Source organism: Labeo rohita, chromosome 14, assembly GCF_022985175.1.
Source record: "Labeo rohita strain BAU-BD-2019 chromosome 14, IGBB_LRoh.1.0, whole genome shotgun sequence".
NCBI classification, from domain to species: Eukaryota; Metazoa; Chordata; class Actinopteri; order Cypriniformes; family Cyprinidae; genus Labeo; species Labeo rohita.
The window spans coordinates 1013754-1027813 of record NC_066882.1 but is presented as its reverse complement, the minus strand read 5'-3'; the positions used below and the strand labels follow the sequence as shown (position 1 = coordinate 1027813).

At 35.1% G+C, this 14060-nt stretch overlaps 1 protein-coding gene across 1 annotated transcript; it reads left to right on the top strand.

Annotated features, from left to right (window-relative positions):
* Positions 1-107: 107 nt before the first annotated feature.
* fgf2 (fibroblast growth factor 2) lies at positions 108-13919 on the top strand. The gene is made up of 3 exons (XM_051127670.1): positions 108-647; positions 7142-7245; positions 12236-13919. The coding sequence occupies exons 1-3, from the start codon at positions 338-340 to the stop codon at positions 12419-12421; spliced, it is 600 nt and encodes a 199-aa protein (XP_050983627.1). The 5' UTR covers positions 108-337; the 3' UTR covers positions 12422-13919.
* The last annotated feature ends 141 nt before the right edge of the window (positions 13920-14060 follow it).

The window sequence follows — 14060 nt, the reverse complement described above, 5'->3', positions numbered from 1 at the left end:
AAAACATCTGGAATGTGTTTCAAAATCATTCTGTTGATTGGTCATAAACGCATTTCGTTGTGTATTCGTGAGTGAGATGACAGATGCTTTGGGGCAGGAGGACTAGTTTCCTCTCTCTCTCTCGTTCTGTGTTATTACAGTATGTTGAGGGAATAATGCGGTCAGGGGCCCAGCGGGGAGAGAGAGAGAGAGGGAGAGGAACACAGATCTCATCCAGCTGCTCCACTGTAAACAGCAGCAGTCCGGCGCACACCATCATCTCCAGCGCAGATCCGCTCTGTCCTTCCGCGGTCAGAGATTCAGGGTCCCGCAGCTTGAAGACTTTATACGCACTTTAATGAGACTCCGTGGCTCCGCGGAGCGCCGGAAGGAGAGGGGAGAGGAGGGGGAGGAGGAGGCGCGGGGAGGCCGCGGAGGGGCTCCGGAGATGCCGAGGGGGGCAGAGACGGAGAAACCGAAAGAGCGAGAGATGGCGGCGGGAGGAATCACCACGCTCCCGGCCTCACCGGACGACGGGGCGAGCGGAGGCTTTACTCCGGGGAACTTTAAGGAGCCCAAGCGCCTGTACTGCAAAAACGGCGGCTACTTCCTTCGGATCCACCCGGACGGCCGGGTGGACGGGATCCGCGAGAAGAGCGACCCGCACAGTGAGTGCATTTGTTCTGTTCTTCCGTGGAAAAAACAGACGATCTAGAGCAGACAGAGCGTACAAAGACTCTTTATGCGTCTGATGTGGAGCACAGATGAAAATCAGGCCCTGATGGTGATGGTGAGGATGATGATGATGTCAGATTTCCAGGTCCACCTTCAGTCTCTGAGTTCTTGCTTATTTTCAGAAAGCGTCTCTAATGTTCTCAAAATCTTCTGAATCTCTTAAAGTTACGAACAAATGTTCTTCCAGTAACGTTCATAGAACGTTCATTCAAAGTCATCTGCTCTTTTAACCTTCATAATGCTTTCAAAATCTGAACATTATTTTGGGACCAGGCATAACTTTTTTTGTAGCTGATCAGAAACGTCTCATTAACGAGTAAACGTGAAAAAAATGTTACATGTTTTATTCATTGAAAATTTGAGAAATTCTAAATGACATATAAACCAAAAATGTAGTATAATAAAAATTATAATAATATAATTATATTATGTTTTATATTTATGACATATTTGATTTAACCCTTTAACTGTTTACTTCAACCATATTACAATAACTAGATATCGTTGGGAAGGTCTAAGACTCCTAAATAGATATTTTACCACTCTTTTGTTACAAATTATGTAGGAAAAGTGAAAGATTAATTTATGACAAGAGTGCACCTCAAAAATCTACAGTTTGCCACAAAAAGATTTTCTTCGTTGCATTTTTCCCCATCACACAATAGAAATCTTAAGAAATTATATATCAGCTGAAAACTTAAAAACCATTTTAAAATCAGACACTGCATTATCATGGAAATTGTACATTAAAATCATATTACAAAATGTTTTCGTTCATGTATTATAAAAATGTAACTTTGGATAGTGCATTTTCATGTCTATGTTCAAGATAGGGAGTGACCGTTAAAGAGTTAAATATATTAATAAGAATAAATTCAATGTGTATGTAATTTATAAAAACATATAATTTGAAACTTACCGTATTAACCGCATTAGAATGAATGGAATATAATTACATTTCTTTAAATTTATAACTCATGATTTCTTTAAAAATCTGAATTTTTGAAACCTACTTATTTACTTCTGTCAAAACAACATAAATATTACTCTGAAAGGTTTTCAAACTTAATGAAGTCATTTTCATTGTATAAACATTCACTTTCAGATGGTTCAATGGTTCAGTGGTTCGTCAATAGGTGGTGATCCACAAAATTCAGTCCTAAAAGTGTGTGAGATATAAAGAAAGGTGAAATATATTTTACTAAAGCTTTTTGACACTAATGTAACTTCATAGATGTAGCACTTTTTTATATGGTTATGTCTCTTAGAAAATACGTAATTCAGGAGTTCACAGACTTTTTGTGTGTTACATTATGTTTTTTATTTTTATTATTATTTTTTCAACATATAAAAACTGGTGATTGTGTGCACATGATAAGTAAATGTTCTCCTTATTCCAAGTTCAGTTTAGTCAAATCGAATCTGAAACAATGATCTGTCATTGTTGGTCAGGGTTTACAAATGCTGTTGTTAAGGGCAACCACTGAGTGACACATCACAAACCCCGCCCACACCACGCTTTATTTATTTTAAGCTGAACCTCTGTGATTGTCACTCTTTACTTACGTCATTTCTAAGGGTAATCAATAAGATTTGTTACCTTTGAAACCTTTGTAGCCATTTACAATAATCCAAAAATGACTGCATTGGCTAACAGTAAGCAATACATTTGTTACAATGTTAATCTTTGATAGCTTTGATAAAAAATATATCTGTTTACTGTTAGTTCATGTCAGCTCTGGTCCAATTAATAATATTAACAGATACAACTTTTGATTTTAATAATGTGTTAGTAAATGGTGAACATTAATTAAGAATAATAAATGCTTCAGAAGTATACTTCGTGGTTAGTTCAGTTTAATTAATGTTAACAAATGGAACCTTATTGTAAAATTTTACTCATTCATTTCCTCTGGAACGCTTTAACACATTCCATTGCTAATACCTATGATGCATATAAATAAAGTGCATTATTTATTTTATTTATACAGTATGCCATTTTTACAAATGAAGACTTTTTTCAGTGTCTTCGGCTGTGTTGGCTTTAACAGACTTTTTGGTAAAAGTAGGTACAAAAACACAGTGCTGGTGTTTTGTTGAGCGTGTGTCTGTCTCTCATGATGTTAGTCAGGTGCTGTAGACATAAACACTGAATGAATGACACCACTCATCAGCAAATGACAAACTCATTAATCACACATACTTCTTGTCCTGTCTCTTGTCCATGCACTTTAACTGCAAGACTTAATGCACAGATCTATTTTAATCAGTGTTGGGAAGGTTACTTTGGAAATGTAATAGGTTACAGATTACAAGTTACTTGATTTAAAATGTAATAAGTAGTGTAACTTTTCAGTTACTTTATTAAAATAATGTAACTTTTTACTTTTAATTACTTTTTTATTACTTTTCTAAATTTCTAATATTTTCAACTATTAATCATTTTGAAACATTTAAACCAGGCAGAGTGAACCTTACAGTAGCACCAAACACTGATTACTGTCAGACTTTCAAAATCCTTTATCACTTGAATTAGATTATAATAAGTAAGGGATAATATCTATATTTTGTGATAACGACTGGCTGAATGTACATTATCTCACTTATTACACAGCTGCTAATAGATTATTTAGATGTTTCGTGTCAAAGTTATTAGACACGAAACACTGATCTGAGCTGAAATATTTGAACACAAAGCTTCCATGAAGAAATCAGTTGCTAGCAAATGGCAAACTAGACATTTTAGGGATACACTGCAGTCAGACCAGTTTTCTTACACAACATTTCACAACATAAATAATTAAGTAGTAGTACTAGTTTGTTAGTTATCTTATAATCCATTACAGTGTACAAAAAAAAAAATGGCAGCAGCTGCGTTTGTATGAAACAATAGAGCAAGTCCACGATACCAGGATGACAGAATTAAGAAATTGTCCACATAATATTGAATTAAGCTTTAATGTTCTATTAACTAACCAAATGCAAAGCTTCCGCCAAGAAAAATTATCAGGCATAGCACTGACTTAAGTTGCCCCAAAATAGTCTGAGCTGTGAAATAATTTAATTTAAAGCACACCGCAAATTCAGACTTTTTTTTTTACTTATATTTTTGGGCTTTTTATGCCTTTTATTGTGATAGGACAGTAGAGAGATGAAAGGAAAGAGCGAGGGGAGCGGGATCGGCAAAGGACCTCGAGACAGGAATCGAACTCGGGTCACCGTGAGCGCAGTTGCAATATATGTCATAACAAGATCATAACATAAATAACATCATAAATAACAAGAAATAGTTTAATAGCTATGATACTGGGTTTGAAATCAAAGGTTTGCATAGTTATGACAGAAAACACTAGCATCTAACAATGCCTGGGAAAAACAATCTTAAAAAACAAAGTTTATGCATAAACCCAAATAGGAAACAGTTATCGAATAAGCATGTGTCCTATTCTGTGTCCTAAACTTCTGAAACATTGGTGTCTCATTTTAGAGCAGTCAATGCAATTTAAAAGAAGTCAGTTAAATCTGTAAGTGGGTGTGTGAAATAAATTCAGATGTAATCCCCTTTGTAATCACTGGCATTTTTCAAAAGTAACTCTAATTTAATTACATATTTTTTTCAGTAACTGTAACTAATTACAATTACATTTATTTTGTAATTAAATTACGTAATTCCGTTACATGTAACTAGTTACTCCCCAACACTGATTTTAATGCATCCTTTTTTTTGTGTGTTGATATACAATATATGGAATTTATTATTAGCCTATCTTTTTTTATGCAATGGAATTGGTTGCAATACCAAACACCGCATTTTCAGATTCATTGCCACATGTTAATACTGTCTTCACCCCCAAAACTTTGCAGTATGTACTTGGCAGCATAAAAAAAAAAAAAATTGTATTAAAATTATAATTGGTTATATGTACAGAAATTGAAGTTGATACCACTTAAGTTCAGCTGCAGCACAAACTCAGTGAACACTCCTGTTATAGTAAAAATCTGTCTATTTTGCACAATAACTGCCTTATACACACAGTATTTATACTTTGTTGATTATAGCAGAACGACTAGGAAGCACTGAACTATCTGGCATACAGGGTTGCAGATTTTCACATTAAAACCTGCCCAATTGCTACTTAAAACTAACCCAGAACTAGCCCAATCGCATTTCAAGAGGGGGGTCCCAAAGGTAGGAATCGAGCCCATCCAGGGGTATCGACTTCTCATTCAGAGCTGTTTTCAGTTCAACAAAGCTTATTTATGGGTGCGTCGATCTATGGGAATGTCAATTCATGAAAATAAATTGAATGAAAACGAGTCGGATAGATCGTTTTAATGAACCAGTTTAAAAAATGATTCGTAGGTTATTTTACAGTGGAACCAGTGTTGCCAAGTGTGCGGATTTCCCACAGAATTAAGCTACTTTAACACTGTTCCTGCGGGTTGTTTTTCACGTCCGTGGGTTAAAGCGACCCCAGTATTGCGATATTTAGCCCCTGGAATGCCATCTGTACCAGGGTAACCCCTCCAAATAAATGTGTATTTTACCCCCCTCAAAATGCCATTGGGTTTTTTGAAATCCTGGCAACCCTGGGTGGAACTGACTTATGTTGTCCACAATTTTCTGCACGACAGAATCGATCATGACATGATTGAGGGTCTTGATCTTATTTCCATCTTAAATAAAATGCCATTTGTTTAACCTTTCTATCAGCCAATGATAATTGATAAACACTGAGAGCACAGATCAGTGGCCAAGAGCGCATCTGCCTGACAGATACACCACTGTTCTAGTTATTTTGTTTTAGTGTACAGTTTGGTAATTTTGTGCAAAGCATGCGGTTAAAGTAAACATCATTCAGCTGAACTGTGCACACGTCTTGTTCCATTCATGAATTAAACGCATGCCCACTTCTGAGCTGTTTCACTAATTTAATGCGCAATGCAGACAAAATTACAATTCAAAATCAATCAGAGCAACAGAAATGCTTTGTAAATTTTAAAAATAAAGCTTCAGATTATGACAAGGCTACTTTGTACGACCTTTATATCCTGCAGTCATGGCAGGATATAAAGTAAAATTAGGTTCCTCCAATCTAAAAAACAAGAATCGAAAAGGAATCAAAAACGACAGTGAGGAATCGATTCTTGGAATCGATTCGTAATCGAACAGCGCTACTTTTACCTAAAAGTACGGACCGATTTTGAGTAGATGTCACAGTGACGTCACTTGCAGCTGCGCGCGCATAGTGGTTGCAGAAAAACACTGGTAACAAGTGGAGGTAAATGGGTAAAATCCATGGAATAAAAGAAAAATATTTTTGTGCCCTTCGATGTGAAAATTGGAATGCAAATAATTTTGATAGAATACTGTAGTCAAAGACGCCATTTGAAGCTAAACGCAGACGTTTAAACGGACATACTATGGATGAAAACTGCTATGATTACTCTACTTTTAAAGCATAAATTTGATTTAAACAACAGGTCTACGTAATATTCACATATGCTGTTCATAGGGGACATATTGTATTAGCCCTACAGCCCTACTAGCCCTATTAACATTTTTACTTAACATTTTTTTATTTTATCTCACAATTCTGACTTTTTTTCTCACAAACGCAAATTTATATATCCTAATTCGGACTTTATAAGACGATTTAACAAAACTAGTGAGTTTGTTAATTCTGTGGGGGAAAAGAAAGCCAGAAGTGTGGGATATAAACCTTGAGCCGAGGGGAAAAGAGAGAATGACGATGTGTTTTTCTCTAGAGTTGTGAGATATAATCTCGGAATTGAAAATAAAGTCAGAATTTTGAAATATAAAATTAAATTTACCTTCTTTTATTCTTTTATTCCAAGGCTCCGCCCACAAAAACCGTCATCCCTGTGTCAGATCTGTAAGACTATCCCACTATCTAACGTCAGTTTCGTTGAATAACAGCGCTTATCGCTGGGTGACACGCTCTTGCAATATGCGAATAACATTTTGAAAATGACATCTAATCATTGTTATCTATACTCTTTTTAAATCTAAATCATTTGTACTGTATCCGTGTAATTCTCTAGCCGTAAAGGCCATCTCTCAAGGGTTTTCTGCAACCATGGTGCGCGCGCATCCCAAATGTTTACAAACAGACAATTGGTCTATAGCTCACGATGAACAAACAACTTTAACGCCTCTGATTGGACATTGCATTCACATGCTCAACAAAAACCTTTGATTGGCTACAGTGCTTAACTTGGCAAATCAAAACCGTTGATGCTCTTCATGGAGCGCGCGCACACAAACATGGTAGTGTTTAAAAGCAGCCGCTTACCAGCGGGTAACGTTACGTTACCAGGTACTTCCGGTACTGCGGAAAGAAGTATCGATTTGGTAGCGAAGTACTGTTCTTGACTAATATTTTGTGTGTGTTTGTTCTCACAGTTCGGCTGCAGCTTCAAGCCACGGCTGTCGGTGAGGTGGTGATCAAAGGGATCTGTGCGAACCGTTATCTCGCCATGAATGCGGACGGACGACTGTTCGGAACGGTGAGATGCTCCTATGATCTTACGACTGCTGGTCTTTAGCTAATACACAATCGTTACCTGTATGCATATTTGGTTGACTGATGAGACGTCAAGTCAAGTTTATTTGTATAGTGCTTTTAACAAAACACACTGTTTTCAAAGTAGCTTTACAGAAAAGCATGATGTTAATGTTTATAATATCTGCATACCTTCATAACATTTAGCAGATCAGAGCTGGACGATAATATATTAACTATACAAGCAATCAAGCAGTTGAGATTTGCTGCAAGTGTAATACATGCCATTTATTAATTAAGAAACTGCATATATATTTGGGTATATAAAATAAAAATATTTCGATTTTTATTTGTTGCACTGCAGGACTATTTAAGTGAAATGCAAAAAAAAGGAAAGAATTTAAATTAATACGGACTGGTTATAGGACCTGAGAGGAGCCAGTAGTGCTGTTACACCACATTTTGAATAACCTGAAAATGAAAAAAATCTAAAAGCTTTATTAAAATATGTTCTGCATATTTTCACAGTTTTAGTGAATAATGAACAATTACTTTTCATTAGCAAAAACTGACTTTTTGTTAGTAGCTGAAATTTTTTTGTTCTCTAAACTTTTTGCAAAACATAAGACATAAAAAGCTTTTTAAAAAAAATATTTATAAATGGATAAAAAAAATATGCTGTTGACGAGTTAATTTACACAAATTGACTTTTTAGCAGTGGTTCTCAACCAGGGGTCAGGGGTCCACTAGAGGGCCTCAGAAAACCTCTGACATTACTAAAAATAAGATCAAACAAACTTGCGTTGTTGTTGTTGTCTTGTTATTGTAGTTTAATGATAGATGTTTTATTATAGTTTTGTAAATATATTTTGAATTAGACTTCTAGTTACAGTTTTAGTAATTTTAGTTTACTACTTTTTTTATATGCCTTTATATATATTTTTATTAGGTTTCAGTTTTTAGTTTTTTGCTTCAAATAAACAAAACAAAGCTAATGTTGTAGTGGAAACTAGCTGAAATAAAACACGCTAAAGTTTCTGTATGTTTTATTTTCTTTCATGTTTATTTCTTTACAGTAATTAATTTTTTTTTTTTATAGTTTTAGTTTTAGATTTAGTTGACAATAACTCTGTTTTACCAATAAAAAATAAGATAAATGTCTTATTTTTAACGGGATGGTTAACCCAAAAATGAAAGTTACCCAATGATCTACTCACCCTCAAACCATCATGGTGGTAGAGATTTTGAAACAAAATAAAGTGCATAAATCCATCATGAAAAGTGCTCCACATGGCTCCAAGGGGTTAATAAAGACCTTCTGAAGCAAACTGATATGTGTAAGAAAAAATCCATATTTAATACTTTATAAACTGTAATCTCTACACTGTAAAAAATAAAAAACAATTTGTTGAGTCATCTTAAAATAATGTGTTACCCTGCTGCCTTAAAATTTTAAGTTTAGTCAACTTGAAATGTTAAGGTGTACTAAGTAACAACTTAGATATTTGTGTTTGCTAAACTTAACAGATGGGTAAGTTACCCAGCTGCCTTAAAATTAAGTTGATTCAACTCAAATATCTAAGTTGTCACTTTCAAGTTGAATAAACTTTTTTTGAGTTGACTGAACTTAAAATTTTAAGGCAGCCAGGTTACAAATGATTGTAAGTTGACTCAACAAATTGTTTTTTTCAGTGTAGCTTCTGCTAGAGATGCCATGCGGCGTTTCCTTGGTTTTCTTGGTTACCGCTGTAAAACAAAGCCAAAAGAAAAAAGACAATGAAGTAAATCGGAAAGATTCTCAGAGAACATTCATATAAACCCCCCACCTTTCAAATGTATCGTGATTTGTTTAACATCTCAACTGTTTTGAATTGTCAAATATCTGTATTGATTTTCAACCAGCTTGGTGTGCATAGTTATATCTCTAGTGTTTTATGATATATGGATGTTTAAAAGGTTTTATCACTGTGGTTTTTGCGGGCATGTCTACAGGACTTTTAACCTGTTTCCTCACACTATAACAAACAACTGCTCACACACACACACACACACTAGCTGCTTCCATTACCATGGTTTTCAGAGTCATAAGGTAACCTGTTAATCATCTTTCAAAGTTCGTCATTAAGTTCAGATCATTACGTCAGAAGAGTCTGACTCCCACAAACACAGGCACATTTTACTGCAGTATCAAGATGCTTGAGATTCTTTTAATGGTTTGTGTGTATGAAAGTGTAAAAACAAACACGTCACAGCAAACAGCAGCTCAGTGTAAAGTTCCCATGCTTGTGTTTGCTTTACATTCAAGTTCACGATCGATAGACGCACAAACACACAAACTCACACGTTTACTTAAGAAAATCTGAATGGGGACATTTCATAGACATGTTATTTTTATATTAGTTCACAAATTTGACCCCAGAATATGGTTACACAGACACACAGTCAGGTCCATTAGAGCTGTGAGAGTCTCTGTGCTCCTGAAACAATGCTTACATTGATGACGGAGGTGTTGCACAACAGTCAATGAACATTTGCTCTGTGCCAACTCTCCTTGTTCAAAACTCACAAGAGGAAACCTCAGCGTCGACTCTAGAATGAATCGTAACTAAAAGTCTCAACGTTTCATCTGACACCCCAAATCCAGTACAAATATCTAAATATTCTTAAATCAAGACACATTTACTAGAGAAACAAAACAGCTTACATTATTAAGTGTTGTTTTCTGAAATGTGTTTTTTAATTCTTTAATTTTGGTAGATTTTATCCAGAAAACAAGACTTAAGATTTTAAGACATTTGCTTCTCAGTTAAAGTATCTTGACCCTACGTTTATGGCAGTCAAAAATTAGTGTTAATTTTGTTTTTTCAATTTATTTAGTGTAGAGACACCTTTATTCTTGTTAATATCCCTTTTTAATGTGCAACACGTCAGACAGATCATGTCAATGTTACAAAGGTCACATAAAACAGCCACATTGGCGTGTAGCGCCGGGCCGACAGCCTCACATTCCTGTCAGGAGACGTTTTCCAGACATCCGGTTCAAGCTGCTCAGGAAAACAGAGAATATTGCTTCTATGAAATGGCAGCGTTTCACATGTTGCAGCAGATAATGGATGACGAACACTAATATTCCAGAACAGTTTTACTGCTGCAGATAAAATGAGACTTGACAGAAGAAAACACCTGAGGTTTGAGCTCAAAATGCTAAAAACAGAGAAAGGTTAGGGTGAAACAGAATTTTTTAGGGACGCTATGACATGTCCCTACCAATATCCAGAGACTACTAATTTATGTTGTTTTGCTGTTTTGTGTTCATCTGCTTCTCGCATTTGCTCTTTTTACATCAACTATCACACTGTATAGACTAATACAATCAAATACAACAATAATTTCGCAAATATTCATCACAGTATATACTGATAAATGTAAGATTGACTTCAGTGGTATTTGATGACTGCACTGTAAAAAACAATTTGTTGAGTCAACTTAAAATAATTTGTAACCTGGCTTTTTCAACTTGTTAAATAATATTAAGTGACAATTTAGATATTTGAGTTGAATCAACTAAAAATTGTAAGGCAGCTGGGTTAATTATCCATCTGTTAAGTTTAGCAACCACAAATATCTAAGTTGTTCCTTAGTACAACTTAACATTTCAAGTTGACTAAACTTATTTTAGTTGACTGAACTTAAAATTTTAAGGCAGCAGGGTAACAAATTATTTTAAGCTGACTCAACAAATTGTGTTTTTTATTTTTTACAGTGTGGATGCTTTCAACTGATTTCCTAATGAACTGTCGGCAAATGAATTGCAAACTGTTTCAAATAGTGAATTAAAAACAAACTCAATCTTTTAGTTTAAACGATTCACTAGCAAAAACCAGATCGACAGAGCGATTCATTTTTTAATTTCCACATCGCTTGTAGGCTGATTGTTTTAAAAAGCAGGTAGTAAATCATTTAAACCATTGCGTGGTAAAATGATTCACTGTTTCGAAGCTCTTCAATCGGATCGCTTATCGCAAATCATTTGATTTAAATTTTGGAACTGGTTCGCGAACCATTTTGCGAATTGAAATGAATCATGATCTGCGCTCTGAAGTCACGATCTGAAAAGATGGTTCGCGAATCATTTTTCAGATCGGGACTACGGAGCGCGAATCGCGAATCATTTGATTTAGATCGAAACTTCGGATTGCGAATCGCGAATCATTTGATTCAGATCGAAACTTCGGATTGTGAATCGTGAATCATTTGATTTAGATCGAAACTTCGGATCGTGAATCATTTGATTCACATTGAAATGGGTTCGCAAATCATTCTTCAGATCAGGACTATGGAGAGTGACTTGCGAATCATTTGATTTAGATCGGAACTTCGGATTGTGGATCGCAAATCACGTGTTCATGAATCATTTTGTGAAATGAATGATTTGCAATCCTCTGCAGTCCCCATCTGAAATGATGGTTCGCGAATTATTATTCTGATCGGGTACGGAGTGTCCGAATCTTTTGATGCAGATCAGGAATCATAAATCTTTTTTTTTTTTTCTTTATTTAGTTTTTTTTTTTTTTTTTTTATTAAAACATGAAAGCATTAAGGTAGAGTTAGGCTATAAAAAAAAAAAAAAAAAAGGAAAAAAAAAAAAGAAAGAACAAATCCCTTAAGAAAATTAACCATGGTTTTATTATAGTAACCAGTTTTGTTGTTGTTGTTGTTTTTGTTTAATCCCAGTTTAACTTCAAATATAATAGTTAAACTATGGCTAGAGTAGCAAAACCATGGTTAATTTGTAGTTACCGTGGTTTAATTATAGTAACTATATATATTTTTTCAGAGGTAACATAGGATGAACATAGAGATCCAGTTTTCACTTTTCACAGAAAAGTCATTTAATATATTTGATTACATATTTTTGTGTTGAAACATTGTTTTTAATGTTTATGCTACAGTGATGTGTGATAATGTTGTCATTCTCTCTCTCTCTCTCTCAGAGAAGAACAACAGATGAATGTTATTTCCTGGAACGCCTGGAGTCGAACAACTACAACACATACCGATCCCGGAAATATCCCGACTGGTACGTGGCTTTGAAGAGAACAGGCCAGTATAAATCGGGTTCAAAGACCGGCCCGGGTCAGAAGGCCATCCTGTTTCTGCCCATGTCAGCCAAGTGCTGATGGAGAGATGCTGTCAAACCTGAAAGGAGACCGACAGACCACTGACGCAGACGCGCTTCTAACCAACCCTACGCCAAGACACCGATGAGCTCATCCGGACGGGTGCAGATTCTTCACCCTGTCTGGAAAAAACGCTTCCCTTCAGCATTTCTATCTAGGAACGCTTCCCAAACAGATGTACTTGGAGAGCATTACAGCGTTTATTTGTTCGTGTTCAGTCACCCTGGAGATATCAGCAATATCCTCAGAAGAGCCTCTGCGTTTTTGTCAATTCCGACAGGCGCGCTCGAGCCAACGCCACGGCCCCAAATCCCACCGATACGCTCTCCGATCCAACTTTCCGAAATACACTATTATTCCACTTGATTCCCTCAAGCAGGGCAGTAGGGTTGGTTTGAAGAGTTCACCGATCTGCACTATACGCTCTTGAATTCGTGACTGCGTTTCTCGCAGAAATGTTTTTAGTACGGCTACAAAATGTGAGTTTACTTTAATGCTGCTCCTTTATGTAAAACGCTTGTATATGCAAGTATTTCTATACTGTATTTTAGATGATGAGGGGTTTTGCAAACACTTTAATGAAGGGATTCCGAGTACACCATGAATGTTTTTCATAATACTTTATTCTCTTTATTACATATATCGACTTAGCTGAGAAAAATAATTTCTATTCAATTCAGTTGCATCATTTCCGCAAGTAACAGATTAACAGTAGCCGTTTTTAAGGTAACTTTGAGAAATCAGAAATGTTTCCCTTATTAAAAAATCCAAAACCTCCAGGCAGATGCGTTTTTAGGTATGTTTTTAGGCGAGGTAATGTATTATAAAATTCAGAAACTAAAACTGGTCCTTCTGCAACACACTCTTGAAAATAAAGGCTCGTCAATAGAACAAAGAAATTTAGTCAAGAACCACTTTGACATTTAATCAGCTTTTAAAAATACTCCATTTGTGAACCTGGACCACAAAACCAGTCTTTAGTAAAAGGGGTATATTTGTTGCAATAGTCAAAAATACATTGTATGGGTCAAAATTATTGATTTTTATGCCAAAAATTATTAAGATATTAAGATCATGTAAGTATATCAAAACTTAATTTTTGATTAGTAATATGCATTGCTAAGAACTTCAACAACTGTGAAGGCGATTTTCTCATTGTTTTGATTTTTTTGCACCCTCAGATTCCACATTTTCAAATATTGTCCTATACTAACAAACCATACATCAATGGAAATTTTGAAAAATTATTTTTATGTTACCATTATGACGGGTTTTGTGGTCCAGGGTCACATTTATTAAAGCCCTTTTTAAAAAATAAACAAAAGAAACTACAAATTTATGATGTGAATCTCATGAAGAAATTATGTGTAAAATAAAGAAAATTAAGTCTAGTTTTAGAGCCAAGATTTTCTGCCATTATTGTGAGAAATGCCCAGATATTAGAAATACTATCATGATATATATTTCATTCAAAAGTCTAAATAATATTGTATATAATGTATTTTTATTATATAAGGTATTTTTGGCACATCACAGTAATTTACTTAGTCTTATTTTACCCAAAAATCAAAATAAAATGCCTATTTTTGGAGTTTTTGCATTTCTAAGACGTGTTCTAAAGATACAGTCTTCATGAGAT